Source organism: Triturus cristatus, chromosome 10, assembly GCF_964204655.1.
Source record: "Triturus cristatus chromosome 10, aTriCri1.1, whole genome shotgun sequence".
NCBI lineage: Eukaryota > Metazoa > Chordata > Amphibia > Caudata > Salamandridae > Triturus > Triturus cristatus.
The window spans coordinates 1,168,067,281-1,168,093,985 of record NC_140593.1 but is presented as its reverse complement, the minus strand read 5'-3'; the positions used below and the strand labels follow the sequence as shown (position 1 = coordinate 1,168,093,985).

Here is a 26,705-nt window from a genome sequence, read left to right as displayed (position 1 = left end):
TTTACCAATAGCAGCTTATGACATTTAAACATGACTGGCAGATATTGGTGTCTCAAACTATACCCTATAAGTGACCAACGACAGCAAGCCAGACTACTTTGAAGAGAACATCAGAGATTACCTCTGTGGTTACTAATAAAAGTCCTAAAAGGTGATGTATACATTCTTTGGCTCAAACGTTCACAGCAGTCAAGCAGAAGGAGCAATCATAGTATTCTCTGTATGGATTTATGAAGGAAGAAATTCGAGAAAATTGGTTGAAATGTCAATTTTACTATACATTGTTTAAATTGATTTTTAGCTAATATGCATTTGGATATGCAGACAATTCTGAAAGGGTACTTCTGAATTATTCTGCTACGACACGATGTAACAAAGACTCTGACTCTCATCAGATTGGAGTCCTTTAAAAGCAAAGCTATCCTAAGGTTAAACCTGTCCTACAGGCACGGACAGCTGAGCTACCAGTCGGGCTGGAGAAATAATCCAGATTTAGACAGCAGATTTTTCTTATTGGTTACACCAATCTTAAAGATTTAGGGACCGGTTACGTTCTTAGCGGTCCCATCACCAGCCCGCAACAGCAACAGTCTGGAGAACGCTGACAAGCCGGCGGCATCCCGACCACCGCTTTCGACATGACCGATGGGCTGGCAGTGGGACTACAGTGGTTCCAATGTGGCGCCATGCCTCTGTTCATAGTGAGAGTCTGAAGCAAACGCCACCATAGTGCAGCACCACTTGCATGTCGGGTGCACTGTGCACCATGCACCTTGTCGTACATGGCACACAGTGCACGCACAACAGTGTAAACAGAGAGGGGCACAACATGTGTTCCGAGACACAGTCCCCAATGGGCAAAATCACCCTGGGTCCCTGTTTGAGGACCTTTCTCTGCCTTTCCGCCAGCCTTTTCATGGTGGGGTTCCCGCCATGAAAAGGTTGGCAGAAAAGCAGGTTGTGGTCAGTATGGTGGTGCCGGAATCAACACTGCCTCCATGGCACGCCACTTTCCCCACCGCCACGGATCCTAGATCCTGGCGGTGGCAGAAGTCATGTGGCAGTCTGACTGCCATGCTCATAATCGGGCAGTCTGACTGCTGAGGAGGCGGTGGTCAGACCTCCACCGATGGTACGGCAGTCTTCAGGCCACTGTACTCGTAATCAGCCGCTTTTGTCGCAGACAGCAGGAGGTTATAAAAGGCTATTGAGCTAGCTCATAAAACATCATGAGTAGTTTATAACTGTTTTAGTATGTGTTCCTGGTAAGGAACCCATGATCAGGATTTTTCTGTGTGTAACTTTCAAGGGCACTTTGTTCGAAATTTCTCTGAGGTACATTCAATACGTCAACTAGCCATTGTATTTGTTGCACTCCGTAAATGCAATGTCATTTCCCTGTTTTATGTACACATCATTCATTAATTCTCAGCTAAGTAGGCATTTCTAGATGTATCTTTCTTGATGTATCATGTATATTCAAATAATAATTAGCTGCTCATCATGTGACTTTATCAATCCAGCTCCATTATGCCGTTTCGCACCATGTTGTGTGTGTGGCTTCTTTGCTTAAAATCATATAAAATGTCCTACTTTTAGGACGTGTGCCAGACTTTTCTGGGCTTTTTTTGGAGGCAAACTCTATGTGGGTCCTCTTGCTGAACCATACTTTGCTTCTGGCTGTTTAATTGCTTTAGACACTAGCCTAATGTTGTTTCTCCTGCAATATTTGATTTTCATTTATTATGATTGCTAATTGTTCCTTGATTTGGCTAACAACTTTTTGCTTTCTGTAATGATCTTAATTTTGAATAACCCTTTATGGTTTTGACTTTGAATTTTAACTCATGAAGGTTTTGTTGATGGTGTTGGGCTTAGGCTTAGGAAGATTCAGGAAGCCTCATTCCAATGGATCAATACTTTGGTAAGTTTAATTAAAAGTGTTGATCCAGCATGACCTGGAATTAACTCTACATGTATTCTTTGCAAGCCTACTTCACCCTGACCTCCTGAACGCTCTTTTGCCTTTAGCACCCCTACACAGTTCTGCTAATTAACCTTTGTTCTGACCTGGACAATCATGTCTTTCATAACAAGACCAACTTCAAGACCTAACAGTTCCTGTCTAACATTTTGAATCCCCTCTTGTTCCAGAGCTAGTAATCTAATGCAGCCGAAATTGCTCTACAATGCTAGCCCTTTCCAACACTTTCTATGCCTGTACTAGGCTCCATTAGTAGCTCTCTAATCATGGTCTACCATACATTTCTAGTAGTGAGACACAGAACAACTTGACCAATGCATATCAGTCCACACCAGCATGATATCCTTGCGAATTTTATGATGGAATTCACTAATGGGTCTTTTAGTTCATCTCAATCTTGGCCTCCAGCAACTAGTGCTATGGCTGCAGTACGCTGTTTCAACAGCTCCACCATGAAATCTCAATCATGGATATAGAGCACCAGCTGTTCCTGTACTGGCACCCACTTATGGATCTCACACAAAATACCTCCCAGTACGATTGTAGTAATAAATATTAAGCCCAAACATATTGTGGTATACAAATGCCGACACCACAGTATCGATACACATAGTATCAACAACCCTATGCTTATGATTAAAATGACCAAAATCTCAAAACCAAAATATTGTTACACTTAAATATCTAAACATTAAAAATAATGAAACCCAAAATATAGGCTTAAAAAATGATATATTTTAAAATATTAAATGTATTCAAATAAAATTAGTTTTGAACTTTTGAATTTAGCAAATATATTAATAAAGTATATGAATATAAAACTGAAATATAATAGTAATGTAATTAATATAAACTTGTGTATAAATAAATGTGACAATAAATATAATCAAATATACAAAACACACACGCAATAATCAAAACAAATCTGTATTTATCAAAAAATAAAGTACCAAACTTAAAAAATAAAAATAAAACTAAATGAACAAGTGTATTAAAAAAAAAATAACATTTAGTTAGTGGGGAAACATCATTGTCAGTGCGGAATAATTTGTGCGATAGAAACAAAATTCTATCTTTGCATTTTTATTTCAAGAAATTATCTCCCCACAAATGAACCTTAAGACAAAACACATCCCTAAATTGTGTTAACTTGTTGCTACCACTATCCTCTACCCATCCCTGAGCGCTTAACTCATTACTGCTTCTATTCTCTACCCATCCCTGAATCCTAAACACAATTTACTACCTTTATTCTCTACCCATACCAATATTAGATTCCAATTCTATTGCTATAAAACTAATTATTAAAAAGGTGAAGCACTCATCCCTGCGCCCTAAAAAGTAATCAGTAAACTGGTGCAAAATATAAAGCTGCTCCCTAAAAATAAATCAGTAACTTAGTGCAATACCCTTCCCAGCACTCTAAAAATTAATCAGTAAACCGGTGCAATACACATTCCAAAGCCCTAAAAAAGAATTAGTAGCCTGGTAGAATACCCACACCAGCGTCCTAAAAACTAATCAGTAACGCAGTGAAACACCCATTCCTGTGCCTTAAAAACTAATCATCAAACTTGTACAATAATCATACCGATGTCCTTAAAACTAATTATTATCCCAATGCAATACCGATCCCTGCTCTCTAAAATCGAATTGGCAAACATGTGAAATATCGAACCCTACGCCCTAAGATTTCATCAGTAACTCATTGCAAACTCTACACTGCCACACAGAAACGAATCAATAACCCGGTGCAGCACCAAGCTCTGTGCCCAAAAAACTGATGAGTAGCCTTGTGCAACATCCAACAAAATATTAATTATTAAAGCAATGCAACACCCATAACTAAACATCTGTGAAACCTAAAAAATAAAACGATACATACTAAATTTTTAACAATTTGAAATGTAAATATGAATTTTTTAATTATGCACTTTCATACACTACACAATAAGACTCACTCAAACCCAAGAACCGAACAAAATAAATAACAGAAATCACACATAAAAATTCAATGAAACATAGATTAAATTAGGAATACAAAACCAAAATGTAAAAATGTATATATAATTGAGGATTTAATACATCATACAATATATCCCTATAAAAAACAAAACCCAAACTATAAATAGTGTATTTACATGCTTTAATTTTAAAAATATTAGAAAAAAATAAACCTTCACAATTTAATAAAATACAATGTAATAAATTCCCCCGAAACCACCAAAATAAGTAGCAATCAAACAAATAAAAGCAATAAATAATTCAAAATTATTAATTCAACAAAAATAGTAGCTACTTTCAAAAACAGTTTTTAAAAAAATAAATAAAGTAATCGCTCAAAACCTTTAGAAAAATCCTAAATCAGACAAATAAATAACAAAGTACATTTTCCTGTCCAAAAAAATAATGAAAAAGTAAATATAACATTTATATATACCATACCGCTGACAAGATGTATGATCTTTGTGAAGTCCTAGGGCCTGATTACAAGTTTGCCAGTGGGCTGCCACCCAAGCACCAAACCACCAAAACCGTACTGAGACTGCCCACCAGATTCTGACTAGAATCTAGGTTGGTCAGTCTTGCTTTGGCAGTCACACAGCAGTGCCAAGCTAAGGCTCATAGGTGAGTCTTAGCAAGGCATTGCTTTGGGACTGCCAATGCGTGCTCATGTACAGCATGGACTTGTAGTCCATGCTGTGCAGGAACTGGGGGTGCATGCAGACAGGAGGGCATAACATGTGCCCCATGCATCCCCTGGTCCTGAGGCAACAGGGGCCCGATAGCACCACCTTAGTTTCCTCACCACCACACTTTTCATAGCGAGTTTATCGCCATAAAAACCTTGGTGGTAAGAAAACTCGTAATATGCTTGGCGACTGCACCACATCATATAGCGAGACTTATACAGCTGCAAAAACACAAGGAATTATGGAATCCAGGCAGTAGCAGTAGTCCCATGGCCGTATGACTGCCTAACATGGAATACGATGGTCCGACAGGTTTGGCTGTCCATCGGACCACCAAAGTCATAATTAGGCCCTTAGTTTTAAATCACAGATAATGTTTCTTTCATTGCTGCCATTGTTGTGAAGGGGATGGCAGACCTTGTTCAATGATCATACTCCCCTGATTACTATATTGTTTTGTAAATCTTCCCTTGATCCTACTTTTTTAAAGAATTAGATCAAATGATCACAGTGCTGTTCTGGGCTAAAGGGCCACATTGAGGATTCTGCATAACACTGCAGCTCCCAGTTGAAGTGGGAGACCTTAGCCTTCCAAAGTTAAAATAATTACTTGAAAGCTTCCACACAGAGTAGGTGTAATAATCTCTGAGACATCTCACGATCTACAAATGTGATCAATTATTAATTTCCCTGATATATTTTGGTTCGGCACTACTCATAAAAATACTCTGCTCCAACATCATCATCCCATTTCTCCTAGCTTCATTTTTTTTGTTTTATGAATCCAAAATAATTCCACATTTTCACACATATCTCTATTCCCCATCATACAATAGATGAATCTGAGATAAATACATTAGGAGTCTGGCTACAAACTTTTGAGAAACAGTAGAATTAGTTGATTTAATCTGTCACACATAATTTCAACTTTAACCATGGGGGTAATATTCCTCCACTTTTTAAATATTTACAGTCTCCCAATATGTGAATACATGCAATTCAACTTTTTGTGCACCATCCTAGAGTAATCTGCAATAAAGACCTAAGCTGAGCTACATTAGTTAACACCTCTAAGCGTATACTTAGGCAAGGACCCTCAAATGGAGACAGGAAAGCTCTGTAAATTAAGAACTGGACCCCAGTCTCTAAACCCTCAATTATATATCAGGATAACTGTAAGAAACAGGGTTATTACTTGAGGAGGAGTGAGATCCCAGCTCAAATGATAACTGCAGTCCTTATCAGGGTGAACCACAATAGTCCCTAAGTAAACCTGTGCTTAACCCTCAGGTAGCTTGGCACGAAAGCAGTCAGGCTCATCTAAGGGGCAGTGTCCTCAACCAGTGATAAAGTGCAAACACAACATAAGAGAAATCCCAAACGTATTTTGAAAAATAGAGTATGTTTTAACAAATAAAATGACAGCAAAATGACAAAATCTAATCAGTAGGATTGGAGTTATGAGTTTTTAACGCATTAGGAAAAGTATCACCAAAATACCCAAATCGTCAACTGTGGTTATCTGGTCACACCAGACTGAGACAAAGTCACAATGTCAGGCTGAATTAGATAGAGTGCAGGCCAAATACAGGACCAGGTTTGTGCCACTGGAAGTTGTGCAATCTGACTTTGAGGCAAGGACTGTCTGGTATGACTCTGCTTGGAGCTACATAGCTCGGCTTCTGGTCCAGTGAACTGACCACTGGAGTCACTTCTGTGGTACTGGTTTCAAAGCAAGCAGGTTCAGCATTCCTTCAGGATTCTCAGACAACAGGGCAGTCCTTCTTTTGATCTTCCTAGGTCCAGGACTGTTTTGATTGTAGATTCTAGGTATGCCATATATATGCCCAGGACCAACCTGTGGGTGGAAGACACATTCTTTTCCAACTATAAAACTGGTTCTCGTCAGTTCTTCCATTTTTCTTCGGTTTGGTGCTATCCTGGCTAGTGAAACAAAGTGCAGACAGATCCAGTTGTGAGCTGCATCTGCCACTGACAGGGTAGGTCTCGTCTGAAGTCAGTAAAGGCTGTGTACACCCCCAGCCCACTCTTTGAAATACAATCAAGACAGAGACACAGATCCTCCCCAGCTATCCTGTCAGGAAGATCCATACCTCCCACACGAAGGTCCTTTGTACTCTATCTTGCAGCAATACATATCACAACACAGTAGAGCCATTAACAGTCAAGTGACTCTGGCAGAAAGGCACCCTTGGCGTAGGTAGGAAAATGCCAACTTTCGAAATATTAATCTAAAATCTAACTTGACCATTACTTATTTCTTTCAAGCTAGTGCCAAATTGAAGCTTTGCATTATAAGGACTTATAAAGTAACCCAGTGCTTTTCTATGGGAGAGCTGAATAAATGCTAAAGTCAAATATATCTGGCAGGATATGTGAAACTCTGAATATATATGCCCTACTTTTTAAATACCATGCAACATTTTGAGACTTTTAAGTATTAAAAAGGAAGGCCTATGTCTGGCAACTGTTTACTTTAGCAAGTGGAAGGGCAGATTAAACCTGCACACACAAGCTGCCTGGGCAGCTCTGTAGACATGTTTTACGGTGCTATTTTAGTGGGTGGCACAATGGGTGCAATGACCCACTTGTAGGAAAAAATTCACAGGCCCGGGTACATGTAGTATCAGTTACTGAGGACTTATAAGTAAATTAAATGTGGCAATTATGTGTATGTTAATTTTACCATGTTTAAAAGGAAGAACACACACACTTTACCACCACTGGTTAGCAGGTATAAAGTGCACAGAGTCCAAGGCCAGCAAAAATCTAGTAGTGAAGGCAAATAATCTTGGGGAAAACCATGCAAAAGATGGTCAGTTCAGACAATAAGACATTATAAAGACTATAAAAAGTGTGGCAATGTTTATGTGAGTAGGAGAGCGGAAGGAAGGTAAGCATTGAGGGAGCAGGACAACGATTCTAATAATAAGACTTTAGCGAAAAAATCTGGCAGACTAAGCAGCACTGAGTGAAACACAACAGGGTTGTACATGAAAGGTCACTAACGTACCTGAGGGATCCGGCTGACTCCAAGTATTCTGGCCATAGGCAGAGCTCCAACTGTCAAACCATCTCCAAGGAAGCCGACCAGCTTGGGGCTCCTATGATAGCTAAAGTTGGGAATCGTCTCTTTCCCTCCTGAGAGTTGCTGCAAGGTGCCCCCAATAGCAACCATTTCAGAGGAACATGAGTCATAAATCTGAATACCCAAGGTGGTATTAGGTAGGAGATCAGGACTTCTATTGATCTGACTAATGGCTAACACCATGGCAAGGACACATTGGTAGAATTCTGTATAAATCCTGGAAACAGAGAATTATGGTTCATGAAGACAATTATGGATTCTGTTTTCACACAATTATCAGCATTGACTACCACTCCTTGAATAGAAAAAAACAATTAACATTGTTAAACACCTCAAGCAGTCATGGTTAGCAGTGCAACAAAATTAAATTTGTACTTGTATTTACAGTTCAGAATGATGCCAATGAGTGATAGAGTGCCTTTGAGGTAAGTGGGAGTAGTTAAGAGGCAGTACAAAAACAAGAGCACTGTAGTAGGAGTGCAGTAATCAAACATTTTATCAGTTATTTTGCTCATCATCTAGGACATTATGCTTGTTTGATCAAACATCCCATCTGGGTCCGATATGAGGTTAATAGGATCAGATAAATATTGACTTGCAGCGAGAACATTTTTACCATATGAGATATGCTCTACTTTTGAAGAAGGCTGCATTTATCATTTGCATTCTTCAGTTCTTGTTTGGAGAAAGGTAGAGCAGGATCTCTGCATCTGTAAAGAGACTTTAAATGTTATTTCAATTAAAACTTGTTTTAGAAGCTAATGTCTGATGCTCAACTAACTGCATCTCCAAGGCATTATCAGAAGGTGGAGGCTAGTTACCCGACAGCTAGGTAAACAGTGAATTTCTACTTATATTTATAACCCTGCAGGCTAAATAGCAGAGATTATGCATGCAAATACGTAGCAAATTTCATTATTTACCTTGCTGCTGACTAGATAGCGGTGAACAGGTACTATTTGTCTGGCAGCATTGCAAACAGCAAAGAAAATTCACTCCTAACCTGGATGCCGACTAGGTCGCAGAGATCATGGACAATCTGGTGAAGAAATCTTAAAATGTATGCTGGCACTGATTAAATCGATACCAAAGGGGATGTTGGATGGAGCGTTTGAGCAAATCAAACACTCACCCCCAGTCAAAAGATCTGGGTTTAATCCATCATCATTCTTTAGCTCACTCCACCACCCCAGTTCAGACATGGCCATATGCAAATCAGTCTGACCCTGTGCCTCATGGGAACAGTCCAGCCCGAACTGCCAAGACATGCCTTCCCTGGACCGGATACAAGCATCCTGGGACCGGTTTCGGGTTCATAACCCTCATCAGCCAGGCTATCTTGAATCCAGTGGCAGAGATTAAATAGCAGATATCCTGAACTAGTAAGCCTGTTGGTAGATAATGACTGACGTTTCACTGTAGATGAGGTGCACTTGATGACTACAGTAGTAGTAAGTAGGGGGAGGAAGGATGTTGTGGACATTTTAGGAGACTGCCACAGGGATGGTGGTTACAGTGCTGTGGCATGATGTTCATAAATGGCAGCCTTGGGCTTTTCATTCCTTATTTAGTCTCTGCTCTTCCTCTGCAGACTTCCTCCTGCATCTGCTTTCACAAGCATCTGGACATCCATGTACTTCGTCATGAAGTCTCAATCTATTTATGACAGCTTTTTGCTTCTGTTCCTCCTGCAATCCTAAACAGTCAGTCCCCATGATTTCCTCAGTGTTTGTTCACTGTGATGCTTCTGTAATTTTGGACTCTTTCTGGCTACTTACCATTAGGGGTGGGCGGAATTTGCAAAATTCACTTTCGCAAATTATCGCGAAAAGGTTAAAAATCTCCCGCCCGTTCGTGGTATTTTCTGCGTGGTCGCGGCTCGCCAACTTACCCATGCGGTTGCTTGCGGGCGCGGCCATCTTGTTTTCACATGTCTCGCGGTGCATGATCGCGAGAAGAAAGACGTGATCGCGCGACGAATGACATTACTGCGGGCGCGAACTGTCGCGAGACAGCGCAAATGGCTACCAACAATCCAACATCTCGTGGAGAACGCGACCTGATCGGGAAAACTTGTTGGCGAACGCGCCGATTCAGGTGAGGCGATCGCGCGCATGCGAGAATGTGTTATTTTACAGCGCGAGCAAGCAAAACATTTCCGGTAAAATGCGGATTGCGGAAATTTTGACATTTTCGTGCTCTCCGTGGAACGCGAAAATGTCAAATTATCGCAATTTCCGCGAGTGGAACGGAATTTTAGCCCAGGCCTACTTACCATCTGAGGTTGTCCCAGGCAGTCTATGCATATGATACATTTTTTTGAAAGAACAGGCCATCTCTGATCCATTTCAGATTTTTGATTGTTCCAGATCGTAACTGCTTACCTACCTATACCTGGACTCCCAGTCTTTGCGATGAGGGCAAGTGGGTAATGTAGGATATGACTATCACTGCAGGGATATTGATGGCCAAAAAACCTGATTCAGCCTTTCATTCTTTCCAGATTGTTCAATTGAGCTTGCTATTAACACAGGTAATGTAAACAATCTGGTACCAGCTAGTTGGCTTGTCACTGTCACTGTCACTATGCCAGGATCACTAATCCGGACCACCAAATGGAGCCACATACTTTTGGTGGCATATTGCCACAAGGCATAGCTTCCAGTGAGCAACCATGTTTATCAGGGAGACACAAACATGCAACAAAAAAAAACATGCAGACAGATACACAAATAAATGTGTACACATATAGAACAGTGAGGTTCAGAAGTGGATCTCATCTCTGAATTTTGCCTTTGCTCTTCACAGCTCCTGGGCTGATCATGCTCACAATTCACCCACTTTCTCTTTGACTCCTGTCAGCTGACACTGAGGTGACGTGCCTCCGACTCCTCCTCTGGCTACTGCTAGCACTCTTACTTTCTGGCCAATTGTACACACACAGTGTGACTGATAGAATGCAGACTACATCTTGTAAGAATTCCTTGTGACTTTCCTAGATTGAGAGCGGATACGTTGTAGTTTACAAGAGTGAGTGTTTCTGTATTAGCAAAGCACCCTGCCCTTGGCTTGGCTGCCTACCACTCTAAGGGTCTTGAGATGAGCAGTGCTATCCTCTTTACTGTGCATACAACCTCTGCATAATACACTGATCTAGGCTTCCTTTTGGAGAGCTACTTCAAGGGTGCCCGTCAGCTACTAGTAGCCCACAAGATACTCATTGGAGACCCATGGCATAGAATGTGGTCCTAAGTGGACCCCCATGGCGGCATAAACCTCACACTGTTGTGTATCATTGTACTCTATATTCACAAGTATAAGATTTATTTTTCCTCTTTTTCTACATATTTACCATTTTCATTTGATCCCATTTCGAGAAAAAAAAGAATTTATAATATTCACTGTACAGATGGAATTGCTATATAGGAGATGTTGAAATATGTTTACAGTGTCCGCCTGTTGAGAGCTGGGTCCCATGCTGAAAAGATCATTACAAACATTTTGGGAAGCATGGTGTGGCAGGGCGTTAAAGCCATGTTATATATGGCTTATCTATATATATAGCACCCTAATGTCCATGGATATGAGGAGAAGGTGGATGAGTGATAAGAACAAAACATTTACTGAGAAGAAAATCGGAATTGCATGTGAATTCTGTACAAGGAATTGAGATCTACTAGAGCAATAACAAATACATCCACAAAGGTAGAATAGAGATGAAGGGAATAGTAATTGGCATTGTGGGAAGTAAAAATATGTGCATCAACCAAAAACAATATGAAAAGGGGGAGAAGAACATGCAGTCTATTAACTGTTGACTGCAAGACTAAAAAGAAAAATAAGAAAATACCAGTGCTTAGTTTGAATCAGTGATTATTTTTGGGGCTCATCATTCAATTTTCCTCAAAAGACGTTAATCCAGGGCGAGAAAACCAGAAAGAAAAGAAAGAAAAAAGAATTAGAGAAGGATGGAAAACAGTGACAAAGGGAGAAAGCAGGGCTGAAATAGTACCCAAGAGTGTAATGAAGTCAGGGAATATCTGGTGATGGATTAAAGAGGCATGAGGTGGAATTGTTACAACTCAGCCTTGGCACCCTGGCCTTTGACATCGCCAGTTGTGGGCTTCTGAACAAAACTTTGAAAACCGGGTACATAAATGGAGGAATACCATACATATTGATGTGAAGAGATATTAGAAGACAAAAAATATATTATGATGGCTATTTTACACTTAGTTTTTTGACGAAAAACCTTGCTGTTTCATTCAGCAGCTTGTTAAGGCGACACCAGTGCAAAGGAGGCATAATTACTTTTGACAATGTCTGGAAGCAGGAGGCTCTGTGAACAAGAAGTTGGTCGAAGGGGTAACAGTCTCCAAGTGAACTGCAGCCAAAATCCCAATTGCCACATCTCCATCCTTGTAATAGCTTTCAATGGTTGGTGTAGAAAGCCCACAGCATGATGGACCGCCTGCGGTGCAGGCGTGGATGCAATTTCCCACATGCATGTCAGTATAATAACATGTGTCAGGAACATCTTATAGGATGAAAATGTTGAGACTCAATTATGCTTTTCCATGATCAGTAGTTTTTCAGAAGTCTGTAGCTGACACTGGGCCTAAAACAAAAAGCAACAGTCAATAATTGATAAAGAAACATTATTTTAAATGTCAATAAATGTTCTTTCTTATCATTATTAATCATGGGAGTAATTTTACTAATGCAGGAATAATCAGAGTAGTTAGAGTAATTCAGTATCACTGTTTAGTGCAGAATTACTGATTATTATGCCTGCCTGTGTAATTATGAGTAATTTGGGGTGATAATTAACATAGTGATAACAAATTTAACAATCACGTAGGGCTGCTCGCGATGGTGTTCATGTTGTTGTACATTTAGCTCTATTTTCTTAGCACAAGATGCATCCTCACCTTCATTATTGACATGTGGGTGTATTTTGTGTTAAAGAAACCAGTGTTAAATGTCAGAAGTAAGTTGGGGGAACACCTTACTCCAAGAGCACATTTAGCGAGCATGAGTCGCTTCTTGTGCTGCTATTCTGCTTTGCTGTATTTAGTGCTATTTCTTAGTGCAAAATGTATCATCCAGTCCATTTTGGAAGCGATGGGGCAGAGAATGACTCTTCTCGTCTAATTGCACATGCAGAATTACTCTTCTAGACTACTTCTGCATGCAGAATTACTCTTCTAGTCTAATTTCACATGCAGAATTACTCTTCTAGTCTAATTGTGCATGCAGAATTACTCTTCTAGCCTAATTCTGCATGCAGAATTACTCTTCTAGTCTAATTCCGCATGCAGAATTACTCTTCTATTCTCATTCCACATGCAGAATTACTCTTCTATTCTAATTCCGCATGCAGAATTAATCTTCTAGTCTAATTCCGCATGCAGAATTACTTTTCTAGTCTAATTCCGCATGCAGAATTACTCGTCTTGTCTTATTCCGCATGCAGAATTATTCTTCTATTCTAATTCCACATGCAGAATTACTGTTCTAGTCTAATTATGCATGCAGAATTACTCTTCTAGTCTAATTCCGCATGCAGAATTAATCTTCTAGTCTAATTCCACGGAATGTAGACGATTTTTTAGGTATTTCTGCATGATTGCATTACACTGAATTGAGCGAGTTGTACCCAGCCCTAATCAGTCGACTGCTTTCCATAATCTTGATTTGATAAGCATTGTGGGGGTCTTACTTCATATAGTAATAGCGAGACCTTGTAAATGTTATCAATACGATGGCATGGTAAGCTGAGGAAGTTGGATTTGAAAGATAGTTCACAGTTATAAGCTTTAACTAGTTGAGGATTATTCTGTCTGTTTGAATGGATATTGTGTTTTTGTTAGACCCGGCCCTCGTAACATAGCTAGACCTGACCCCTGCACCTCACACCAGCCCCCCAAACCCACGGCCTAGCTGAGCCTTCCCACCAGAACTCGCACGCACCCAACCCGGACTTCCCCGTCCGTGGCCTTCTGCCCTTCGGCCACACCGGGCCCGCGTGCCCACTTCATGCAACAAGATGGCCGCCCGGCCCCAGCACGACCCTGGCCTAGAGGCGCCACTCCGGCTGGAGGACATCACGCTTCCCTTGGGATGAGAGAGGGAGGAGCAGTTTCTATCACACCTCTGCGCTTCCCTGGGACGGTGGGTTTCGATCGACCTGCCGGCCTCCCTGAGGGCTGGCTCCACGCCTGCTGGGTGTCTGGGACTCCTCCCGACCCGGCCCTGAACGGATCAAAAGACAATGGCAGGAAACCCCCAACAAGCGACCCCCAGGTGACAAGACCCCTGCCTGCACAGGCTCCGGACATCAAAGAGGGGCCGCTCTATAACAAGGGGTGCTCTGGGACTGTCCGGCAGATTCGCCTTGGAACACCTGAGCCCTGCTGAGTGACTTGCGGCTCCCTGAAGATCGTAAGACCTCCGAACTTGTGCTTGAGCCCTGCTGAGTGACTCGCAGCTCCCTGAAGATCGTAAGATCTCCGAACTTGTGCTTGAGCCCTGCTGAGTGACTCGCGGCTCCCTGAAGATCGTAAGACCTCCGAACTTGTGCTTGAGCCTTGCTGAGTGACTCGCGGCTCCTCGAAGATCGTAAGACCACCGAACTTGTAACCGAGCCCTGCTGAGTGACTCGCGGCTCCCACAGACTCTCTTGGTCCCGCCGGACCCCACGACGACGAACGTATCCCCCAGCTCGAGGATTGTGAGGTGTGCGACGGGTACGCGCCAGCATTTGATCCATATCCCCAAAGACTGTCCCGCTACCTCCTCCTCCTCCCCTCCAAGACTTTGAGAGCCCACGCTCTGCTTGTATATATTTGCCGTTATGTTATGTTATGTTACATACATTTGTAATGCGCACTGCTGCCCCAGCAAAGGGGCGTCCAGGCGCACGGCAGGTAAAAATGCAACACCACAAGCAACACAACAGAAAAGAGGAAAGAGAATTTATTAAAACAAAAAGGTTTTTAAGGCCTTGCGAAAAGCTAAAAGATCATCCAGCAGGCGCAACTCTACGGGAAGGGAGTTCCAGAGCTCGGCTGCTCTGACCCGGAAAGAACGGCCACCAGCCCGACACAACCTGTATCGAGGAATCACAGTGAGTGCCTGACCCAAGGATCTCAGGGGCCGAGTAGGCACATACCAGGACAAAAGATCCGCAAGAATAGAAGGGCCTACCCCCCTCAGAATCTTGAACGCCATGCACAGCACTTTAAACTGAATTCTGGCCCGGATAGGCAGCCAGTGCAGTGATCTCAATGTGCTGGAGGCAGAGCAAGAACGGGGTAGGCCAACAATAGCTCTCGCTGCAGAGTTCTGAACACGTTGGAGGCGGGTGACCTCAGCCACATTGGACCCTACCAGAAGAGAGCTGGCATAATCCAGGCGAGATAACACTGTCGCCTGGACAATCAGCTGCCTGGTGCGATGGTCAAAGAACTTCAAAACAGGGCGAAGCGACCGTAAAATACCAAAGCAACAGGCCGCGATTTTCTTCGTGTGGCCAACGTAGCTGAGGGAGGGGTCCATCCATACTCCTAAGTTCTTTAATTCCGTAACCGGAAGGGGGGCCGGCCCCAGCTCCACAGGCCACCACCTGTCCCCCCATAGCTCCGATCCCTTCCCTACGATCATGATCTCTGTTTTCTTGGCGTTGAGCTGGAGACAGTTGTTCCTCATCCAGCTCGCCACCGCCCTAAGTCCACTCTGAAACCTGGGGGCATCCCGGTCGGCATCGCCGCTGATCGTAACCGCTAGCTGAGTGTCGTCAGCATATGAGACCATAGTCATGCCCCATTGCTTGACGACCTCAGCCAGCGGTCTCACGTAGAGATTAAACAGCGTGGGGCTCAGCGAGGATCCTTGCGGCACCCCCTGCTTCAAAGGATGGAATTGGGACTGGAACGGTGGAACGGCAACGCTAAAGAAACGATCGTCTAGGAAAGACCGGAACCACTGGAGGGCAGGTCCACCCAGCCCAATCTCCTCCAGGCGATGCAACAGGATAGGATGCGAAACAGTATTAAACGCGGCGCTCAAGTCCAATAAGACGAGCGCTGCTGTCTGTCCCGCATCCATCACCGTGCGAAGATGTTCAGCCATGGAGAGGAGGGCGGTCTCCGTGCTGTGTCCAGCACGGAACCCATTCTGGGTGGGATCCAAGATGTTAGCATGGATAAGGTGGGCAGAAAGAACTTTGTTGACATGGGCCTCCAACACTTTAGTCGGCCACGGAAGTAAGGAGATGGGCCTATAGTTTTCAGGTTTCTCTGGATCCAGGGACGGCTTCTTCAGGATGGGAGAGACCACTGCCCGCTTCCAGCTAGCGGGTACCGTGCTTGACTCCAAGGAGATGTTAATCAGGGAGTGAACCACGGCCCGTCCCACAAACGACGGCTCTCTAAAAAGAGTCGCAGTAAGGGGATCAGCGGGGGACCCTGATTTGACCTGCAGAGCCAGGAGGTCAAACCCCTCTGATGTCAGCGGGGGCAGCACGTGCAAAGTGGTACCACCATAGATGTTGATCGGAGGCTCTGCCGGAGGCCCTAAACAGGGGAACGTCCGATAAATGTTTTCGACCTTTTCCAGGAAAAATCGAGCAAGAGCCTCACAGTGAGAGGTGGAACCAGTCGTCGTGCTGCAGGCACGCTTTGCCAAAAGGTCCTTCATCACTTTAAAGATGGTTTTAGAGGGGTTGGAGCTGTTGCCAAATTCAGTAGCATAGTAAGCTGCCCGAGCTTGGCAGACAGCCCGATGGTAAGCTTTGACGGAGGCGAGATAAAAAGCTTTCTTCCCGCTATCGTACGCCTTCCGCCAAGCCCTCTCTGCTCGCCTACACCCAGCCTTGAGAGTACGTAAGGCACCATCGTACCACGGACTGGAGTCCCTGGAGCTGACTTTACAAGCGGCAATAGGGATAAGGGCGTCAAGCGCCTTGGAGATCCAGGAGCAGAACTTCTCGTAACCTGAATCAACCAGCATCGCAGGTTCTAAAGGCTCCTCGGCGAGGACACGATGTAGGTCCTCCAGCCGTAATTTACTCCATTGCCGCCTTGTAACCAGCTTTGCCGGGGGGACAATAACCATTCCTGGCAAAGGGGTACAGATGGTGACCAAAGAGTGGTCCGTCCAGCCAAGAGGTGTAACGGCGGAGACAACCGCGTCTGCCAAATTAGTGAAAAAAGGATCCAGAGTGTGGCCGCCTGAATGGGTAGACTGACGAACCATTTGCACCAGTTGAAGGGCCTCCAGGTCGGCCAGAGTACCGCTAACCGAGGGGGAGGTGAGGTTCTCAAGATGTAAGTTGAGGTCACCCAAAATCGAGAAATTAGAACAACCTACCACCAAGGAACTAACCACGTCGGGGAAGGCCGCTCTAAACGCCACATCACTCCCAGGGGGGCGATAAACCACCATCCCCGAGAGTGTAAAATGTGGGGTGACCAAGATCTTAAACACCGCACTTTCACATCCCGGAATGGTCAGACCAGACCAGCTGCCAGTGAGGCCAGGTCGCAAGGCCAGCGCAATACCCCCTCCCCTAGTATATCGGTTAAGGGTGAAAACCGAAAAATCAGAGGGAAATGCCAGGTTGATAATGGCCACATCGTCATCCTTCAACCACGTCTCGGTGATGGCTACGATGTCCGGAGCCTCTTCCTGTATCAGGTCAAACACGGCCTGATAATGCAGCACCAGAGACCTGGCATTCAGGCTGAAGATGCGAAGGGAATGCTTGGCACGGATCTTACTGGGGGCAACCGTAGAATATTCATGTGCGCTCAGGGTAGGGGAATCTAAAGACCACCTACCACACGCACAATGAAAGGGGCCTACTAGCGGGTGTATAGGGGGAAGAGTACAACTCACAATTGAACGACCAATACCCCGCAAAGTGTCGCCAGAATACACCAGCATGATAGCGAGAGCCGAACCCGAGACCACTTCTTAAGAACCCCGCTGCGCCCTGCGCGCCCTTAGCGCGGACGGGCGCAGACGGGCAGGACTCAGGCACGACTCCGGCTAAGCGACGGCGTCCCACTGCGCGTACCCGCTGCGCGGGAAAGGACGACTTTAAATAGGCGTTCCTTTGAGCCGAGCGAGCGTCAATACGCTCCAAGATGGCGCCCGCAAACAGATCTTAGAGCCCAAAGCAAGATGGCGCCTAAAGCAACAGCCCCGGACCACCCACGGAACCCGGACCCGCCAAGTGACGGTGATTCAAACAGATTATATGCGGTAAGAGGGAGGGGGGGATCTTTACCCAGGTCCTGCTGAGACGAAGTGACAATAAAAGCCCAAAAAACTATAAAACGACAGTTAAAATACAGGGCGAGCAGAGCGCTCGTAACAGCGTGCTAAGGTAGAGGCAGTACCTGACCAGAGTCCAGATACCGAGTCCGCCTTAAATAGGCGTTCCTTTGAGCCGAGCAAGCGTCAATACGCTCCAAGATGGCGCCCGCAAACAGATCTTAGAGCCCAAAGCAAGATGGCGCCTAAAGCAACAGCCCCGGACCACCCACGGAACCCGGACCCGCCAAGTGACGGTGATTCAAACAGATTATATGCGGTAAGAGGGAGGGGGGGATCTTTACCCAGGTCCTGCTGAGACGAAGTGACAATAAAAGCCAAAAAAACTATAAAACGACAGTTAAAATACAGGGCGAGCAGAGCGCTCGTAACAGCGTGCTAAGGTAGAGGCAGTACCTGACCAGAGTCCAGATACCGAGTCCGCCTTAAATAGGCGTTCCTTTGAGCCGAGCGAGCGTCAATACGCTCCAAGATGGCGCCCGCAAACAGATCTTAGAGCCCAAAGCAAGATGGCGCCTAAAGCAACAGCCCCGGACCACCCACGGAACCCGGACCCGCCAAGTGACGGTGATTCAAACAGATTATATGCGGTAAGAGGGAGGGGGGGATCTTTACCCAGGTCCTGCTGAGACGAAGTGACAATAAAAGCCAAAAAAACTATAAAACGACAGTTAAAATACAGGGCGAGCAGAGCGCTCGTAACAGCGTGCTAAGGTAGAGGCAGTACCTGACCGTGCTGATCATAAAGATCCTACCATTCCAATCTGATAAAGATTTGCTCATAAGAACTCCTCGTGTGGTGTCTCTCTGCCGTGTGGTGCCGAGTGTGCGATCCTAGATACGAGGTTCCTCCCCTGAGGAGTCTCCCGCCAGTGCCCGGCTACAATACCTCGAGGGTGGGTCTCAGGGCAGTCAGGGCCCCCTCCGGGCCCCTCTGAGGTCGCCTTCTAACAGTTTTCTGTACAATTACATCTGAAGCTGGGTCACTGACAGTGACGAATCACTGCTGGGATTGATGGATGGATGTGAAACACACAATTCCAATGAAAACTCAAACCGGAACATTTGACATGTATTATGGTGAGGTGGAAATAAAAGAAAGTCATCAAAGGTAAAGTAGAGTCAGTAGAACCAACACTAAAATCCGTCCACACCATAACACCATCTTCCTCAAATAGGATTCCAGCATTTAAAAATGCAGAAGAGTGATCAGTAGGGGTGGGCGGAATTTGCATAGTCGCGCTACGCAAAGATCCGCGAAACCTTAGAAAATCTCCACGAGCACGCAGAGTTCTGCAAAAATGCGGAATTGCTTGTTCCGCCCCTTTGCGATGTTTTTTTCCTGTTCACGAATGCTGTTTGCGTGCTTGGGGGGAAAAATCTTGCGAACACGCATTTTGAAAGCGCGAACAAGCAAAAAATTCTGCGAAGCCGCGGATCGCAAATTTTTGGCAATTCCGCGTTCTCCGCGGAACGCAAAATTACCCAAACTCCGCAAATTCCGCGAGCAGAATGGAATTTACTCCCCAGGCCTAGTGATCATTCCATGAGGTGAAAGTCAGAGACAGAGGTCAAAGCACTCAGCAGAATCACTGCCTCAGGAGTAGAAACACATAGTCAAACAATCCATCACTCTCAAAGCACACACAGGAGCCTGGTCTTCCAGATGAGTTATAGGTAGTTCTTGTTGGAATAGGACAAGGCCTTTCATCAGGAACAGCTCAAAATATCCCACAATGTTCAAACATATCAGTGCCAGGGGCGAGCCCTGTGGCACACCCCACCAAATGAAGGTGGAAAAATCTGAAAACTCAGAGTCCTGAAGACTCAGACCATTCTAACACTATATTCCTGATGCCAGTCTTGCAGTGTTGATGAGCACCAAAGGTCAATGCTTTAAAATTGAGCTGAGATATCTAGCAGGATCACCACCACAGTGTTGCAGCAGTCAATGAGGACCTGAGCATAACCTACATTTTTTTTGTCACTTGCCCATGATATCCTGTTATACTTCTTAAAGTAGCTCAGTCTCTTCAAATAATACTAGCATGTATCTAAAAAGTTACAGTGTGCCCATAAACTGTAATTAGTTATTAAATGCTGTGAATTGTAGTCATGTATTCCAATCACTGACAATGATGATTATATTTAGTGTTGTAAAACTGTAGCATTTTCTTAATAATAATAATCTTGACAACACTTATGGAGTGTCATTTCCGTTGTATTATTAGAACACTGGAATGTTGAGCACTTTATTGAAGACAATGAAGTACCTTCAGGTTTATAAATGCTGGTGTTGGACCGGGCCTTTTCTGCAAGATCACCCCCTAACTGTTTGCCTTCCTGCTCGCAATTCTAACCTCATTTTTGTTGGCTTTAGGACTCTGGGCACTGCTAACCTGTGCCAGAGTGCATCTGCTCTCTCCTTAAAATATATTCTAAAGAAACAAGGGGACCCAAGTAAGGTCTGCCAGTGACCGTGGGAATTAAGCTATTTTTAAGAACAGTGGTCCCTAGAGAAACAACAGTAAAAAGGGGGGAAATGAATATAGACCCAGTCAGTGCTATATTTGTATAACTTGTCCAGCTGGACAGAGGTCAGATATTTAATATTTTAAATTCGAATAGGAACAATACAGACAAGACAATTTGTAAGTGGGACACAAGCCTGCATCCAACTAAACCAAGAGGGACAAACAATGAAGAACACAAAAGGCTCAGGCAAAGCTGTAGGTTTGTTAAACATAGAATTTTCAATATAACAAACAAATTGCAAGAGAACACCTTTACACATTAAATGACAATTTAGAGCAGTGTATAAGGTGTATTGGGTGTCGACGGCCTTTCGATCCACATATACAATAAATGGATCATCATCAGGACATTTAGAATAAGCATGCCTGTGTGCAATTGCTTGCAATAAATGTTGGCAACTCCCGCAAGGATAGTGACAAATATAGAACTGAGAGCACGAATGGTGAACAGCCAAACCAAGAAAAAGGTTTTTCCCGCATCTCAGAAGCCGTCATTTACTGTCTGCTACCCAGGAACAACCTATCACAGCACAATCTAGCACAACCCTATGTCTGGAATTAAGAGCATGCAGCTCCCTCCCCATTGGGATACTCAAGCCATCGAGCCTTCCCCTTCCCATCACTGGATGGCTCTCACTAATACCGCGCCATTACCTTTGATGCTCTAAGCGGTCTGGTTCCCCTACACCTCTGATTGTATTTTTCTTGCCCTTGCAAGCCTAATTCCTTCCTCTGCATGCTTGTTTTTGACCCCTCTGCATTAAAGTTTGAACTCATGCGATGTGTTTATTACTAAAATCGTAAACACATAAGTGACAAGCGTTTGCTTGCATGTTTCTCATTATTGCATATAAACAGACTCATGTTATAAATGATTGCTGTCCTTATATTTTCCAAGGAGTATCCAACGTTAGGGTGTTACTCCATGCCTGCTATGAGGAAGTGAAGCAGGTGATGAGTAGAATTTAACTTCCCTGATCACCATACAGGCTTTCTATATTGTACTAGGTTAACACGTATAAGGCACTTTCTACCCCTCAAAGGGCACTGAAATACATTAGCTGAGGGATGGTGTGATTCACCTTTGGATGGAAGGGTCACGCTAGGACAGAAAACAGTTCTCTGCACAATATGAAAGTGGCCCCCATTAGTGAATTAGGTAGCTCAAAAAGTGGCTGATGATTGCAATTTGGGGCAGTTTTAAGCTTGTAAAGACATGTTGTATAGGTGTTTTGCAAGGTATGGGAAACTGAATGTATGGATTTAAGTGACGTCAACAGTAACAAAAAGAAAAAAAAGAAAACTGACCAGTAGACCATAAAACAGGCCCAAAAACAACCCAGAAGCCGACCCACACGCTGACCTGTTTGAGCAGCTTTTCGGGCACTACCTGATGGCCCTACAGGGTAGTACAACCCTGTCCCACTGCAGGACTACAATTACATAATGTAGACAGTGTCAGTAATCCACTGCAGGACTGAAGTAATATAAATGGCACAGTGCCAGTACTGCACTGCAGGACAAGAGTGATATAAATGACACGGTGCCAGCACTCCACTGCAGGACTAGAGTGATATAAATGCCACAGTGTCAGTACTCCACTGCAGGACTGGAGTGACATAAATGTGAAAGTGACAGTACTCCACTGCAGGACTAGAGTGATATAAATGCCACAGTGCCAGTACTCCACTGCAGGACTAGAGTTATATAAATGTGACAGTGACAGTCCTCCACTGCAGGACTGAAGTGATTGCCTTGCTCTGCCTTTCAGATAATACAGAATCTCCCACACAGTGGCTCAAACACGGCAAAGCAAAACGTAAAATGGCAACAACACCTAGAAAAGGATTTTATTTTACGAAATGCAGAGACTCTCGTTTTAGAATAAGGCTTGGGGTTTATTTATGCAATGCTCTCTGACAGAAAGGCTTTCCCAGATTCCAAAATGAATCACATTCGAATACACAGAAATATATATATAGATATGTTATTTCGAGTTGGAAATTGGTATTGAAACCATGAATGAAACAAATTCCCTTCATCTTATTCAAACTCTATGGTTTTTAAAATATATTAAAAATGTATTTAACGTAATTTATTTGGCTCAATTTGCACATGAGGTCGATTGATTACTAATGTTGACTCAAATACGTGGTTTATGTTGACAATCCAATAAGGAAGAAATGTTGTGTTGTTTAGGTATTTAAACCACAATATACTAGTGAAGTTGTTTGAAAATGAACAAAAATCGCCTTGGTACATGGATGGTATATATTAACAACTACCTTTTACCTTGGAAATACGTGCAATGTGAAATTGTGACTCTAGATGTCTGTTTTGTTGACTGGTTTTAAACATAAAATTATTGCACTGTCACTTTAACACGATCAGCAAAAAAAGTTTGAAAAAATGGTGTAAATATGGTCAGCTGACTTCCTTGCGTGTCATGTGATCAAGGCTCTCTGGAGCCGAAATACATAAGGGCTGTTCTTACCTGGGGTGAATAAATCTGATTTTATGCATCATAGTTGCGGTCCGTGCTCCATTTTTTCCGAACTGAAGAGCCAGCAGCAGTGGAGTGCTTGAGATATTTTAAACCGTTTTTTGTCTTCTCCGGTTGTACATGGACCCCCCCTCGACTATGGGCAGGCAGCACGCAAAGACGACGCCGTCTGGTAACAATTTCTACAATCCAGGAGGATTTTACGGTGTGCAGCCCCCCAGCAACGTAGACGCAAATACCTATCAGGAAGCAGAGCAGCACAAACTCGAGTCGGAGGACGCGAGGTGGACTGACGGCAACCCAAGGTAGGATCGACAAAAATGTAACACGCTGGGTAGAGGGGTGTGTAAAGGACTGAAGAACGATGTTTGCTAAAAGGATTTACAAAAGCAACAAAACCCTTCTTCGGTCAAAAAACTATAAGACAAAATAATCCCCAAGTAATATCGACCGACGCGCTGAGAGACCGCGAGGCAGCTGTGGTAGAAATGTTCAACAACATGAACATACCTAAAACCAACTACATAGCCCAGAATGCAACAGCAGGGGCGAAAAACATAAGTCTCCGAGATAAATACAAATGTTTAGAAAAACTGATGAAAAGCGAGCAGAGTAAGTGGTGAGAGGGCAGATCCCTCCAGCGATATCTTGATGTCGGGAGGATCCCACGTGGCTTACGCATATTGATTGCACCTAGCTATGAAACACCGGACCCACGAATGATGAAAGAGTGGGCCGAGACAAATCTGGATTCATCAAAGAGACTGGTAATTCTTTTGGTGAAATATGCGGAGTCAGATCGACTAAAACTGCAGGAACAAATAGAAGCCCTGAATGATGAAATTGGCGCAATGGGCCAAAGTGATGATAAGAAACTAAGAGGTGAAATGATGCAACGCTTATAAAAGGAAGAGGATAAAATAAGGGAACGTAAAACGAGTGCGGGCGCATCTTCACATTTGAAGATATGAAGGTATCTAAGTATAGCGCAACCTCCAAAACTCCAGCAAGAGTGAATAGAGGGAACAAACAAGCGGAATCTTCAAACTCCGAATTGAGATCAGTTATTGATAGTGAAACGGTGTGTGACATTAGAGAAAAAAGAGTTCCAATTGAGATTTCACTAGAAGAGGAACTGGATTTTTTAGTGGAAGAACGGAAACAAATGTTGCGACCAAAACGGCTACAAGGCAAAACAACACTTCCAAGCGTCGAGAAAGGAGACGGACAAAACAAAGGCGAACCAATCAGGCGATACCAAACACGCCGATGGAATCGCAAGTAAACAACAAGCAGATCAATGTCAGTAACTTCACGGTGACAAACCTATCAACCATAACCCTTAATAGAGCTGAGTTACATCTGCTCTCTCTTGGACTGTCATTTTGTCCAAAAAGTTTGTTTAATTATGCCGCGACGCGCAGGAAATTAAATTAAAAAAAATACCATCTCCTTAAAGACACAACAAATAAAGTAAATAATGATGAAGTAGAAAACTTTTCTCCTATCACGTGTTCCCCCTCTGTGTTTGGTTTAACCAAGGACGACATGCCGCTTCTCAGAGACCTCCAGACATTGGCACAAACAACTGGTACTCTAGAGGATCTCAATCAGAGTCAAGCTACAGGGACTAACATCGATGTCTCCATTCAAAGTAAAAGGTTTAAACCTCGCTCATCATTTGTTCCAATTATGCCGAGGGACTCTATTGATCTTTTTCATGAACAAGTCATCACAGGACTTAAACATTTGAATCATAAAATCAATAAAACCGAAAACACCAAACAGGAGATTGAATACCATCAACTGATGAAACAATTGTCAAACAATAAAGACATAATTATAAGGAATGCAGACCAAGGCGGTAATTTAGTCATTTGGGCAAAGGATGACTACATCAAAGAGGCCTTAGAACAATTGACTGACCGTCAATGCTATCGTAGAAGTGACCAAGCAACTTTGAAAGCAACATACGATAACTACTACAGCAAACTTATGGCTTGGAAAAGTTTGGGTTTGATCAATAAAGATGAATATCTTTTTTGAGAAACAACACACCTACGACTCCAGTGATATACTTTATTCCCAAACTGCATAAAAATCCGGTCAAACCTCCTGGCCGCCCTATTATTTCCGCCAACAACAGCTTAACTGAAAATGCATCCCAATATATAGATCATTTTCTTCAAGAATTTGTCCAATCTTTACCATCATACTTAAGGGACTTTTTGGTAAAAATATATGATTTCAAATGGCAACCTGACTTTTTATTGACAACAATGGACATTACAGCTCTTTATATGAGCATTAGCCATCAAGATGGTTTGAGGGCAGTAAAACACTATCTCAGAAAAAGGCCAGCCTTGCAAGAACAACATAGCAAAATGCTGACTGATATGACTGATTTCTGCCTTCACAATAACATCTTTTTATTTCAGAACATTCTTTACCAACAGCTGCGGGGAGTAGCTATGGGGGCCAGTTTCTCCCGCAGCTCTGCCTGCCTCCACATGGGCTGGTGGGAGGAACTGGCCCTGCATAGAAAATTTGAAAACACCTTAAAGAACAATGTGAAATGTTGGTGGCGCTATATTGATGATTTGTTTTTAATATGGCAGGCTTCTGAAATAGAGGCTAAAATGTTTATTGAAAAGCTTAATCAAAATGAAATTAACTTGCAGTTTACTACAAACATCAGCACAGACAAGGTCATTTTCCTGGATGTGGAAGTATATATAGAGAGGGGTAAAGTTGAGACAAAAATACACAGGAAACTCACAGCAGTAAATTCAGTATTGCATGCAACAAGTCTACATCCAAAACACCTTATTCAAAGTATTCCAGACGGCAAAATGAATCCGCTTAAAAGAATCTGTAGCACTGACAGAGAGCTGCAGGTAGTTCAACAAATTAGTCGATCAAGGTTCCTCGAAAGGGGATACACCAAACAGTGTATTGATGCCGACATAACCAAAAGTGAGTTAACAGACAGGGACACTCTTTTAAAATTGGATGTAGTAGGGGATCAGATAGGTAGAACAGCAGAGGCCCCTAACCAACTAAAAAAATCGGCAGATGAAGAATTTAGGATGATAGTGGGATACAGTAAACAGAACAAAGACATCATCCAAAAAAACTGTCCGTTAGTGAAAAGCGACCCTGTTTTAGGTCACTTACTAACTAAGAAGCTCTCGATCACTAACAAAAGAGCACCAAATATGAAGGATAGGTTGGTTCAAAATAATCCAGTAGACCGGTTAAAAGGCAACTGGCTAGCCCAAAGGAAAGGTTTTTACAAATGCAGGACCTGTAAGGCCTGCCAGTATGGTATCAACACCACAACATACAGAACAGCCTTTAGCATGCATGAACAGGTAATTACCAAAGCTCTGTCATGTAGAACTGAATTTGTTGTATATGTCCTCGATGCCCCTATGGGCTTCGGTACGTGGGAGGTACCAAGCTGCAGGGGCACAAGAGGATATTGCAACACATCAGAGCAATAAACAATCACGATCCTGTGTACCCAGTCGCCCGCCAT

At 43.5% G+C, this 26,705-nt stretch overlaps 1 protein-coding gene across 1 annotated transcript in view; it reads right to left on the bottom strand.

The window, feature by feature from the left end:
* The window catches only part of LOC146796868 (vomeronasal type-2 receptor 26-like), a 151,432-nt gene extending 139,138 nt beyond the window's left edge, over positions 1–12,294 (bottom strand). The window contains exons 1-2 of the mRNA XM_085631405.1: positions 12,098–12,294; positions 7,712–8,003 (exon numbers count right to left, since the gene is read on the bottom strand). Coding sequence (XP_085487531.1) covers positions 7,712–8,003; positions 12,098–12,294 — 489 coding nt within the window. The remainder of the gene's footprint in view (positions 1–7,711; positions 8,004–12,097) is intronic.
* Between the last annotated feature and the right edge of the window lie 14,411 nt (positions 12,295–26,705).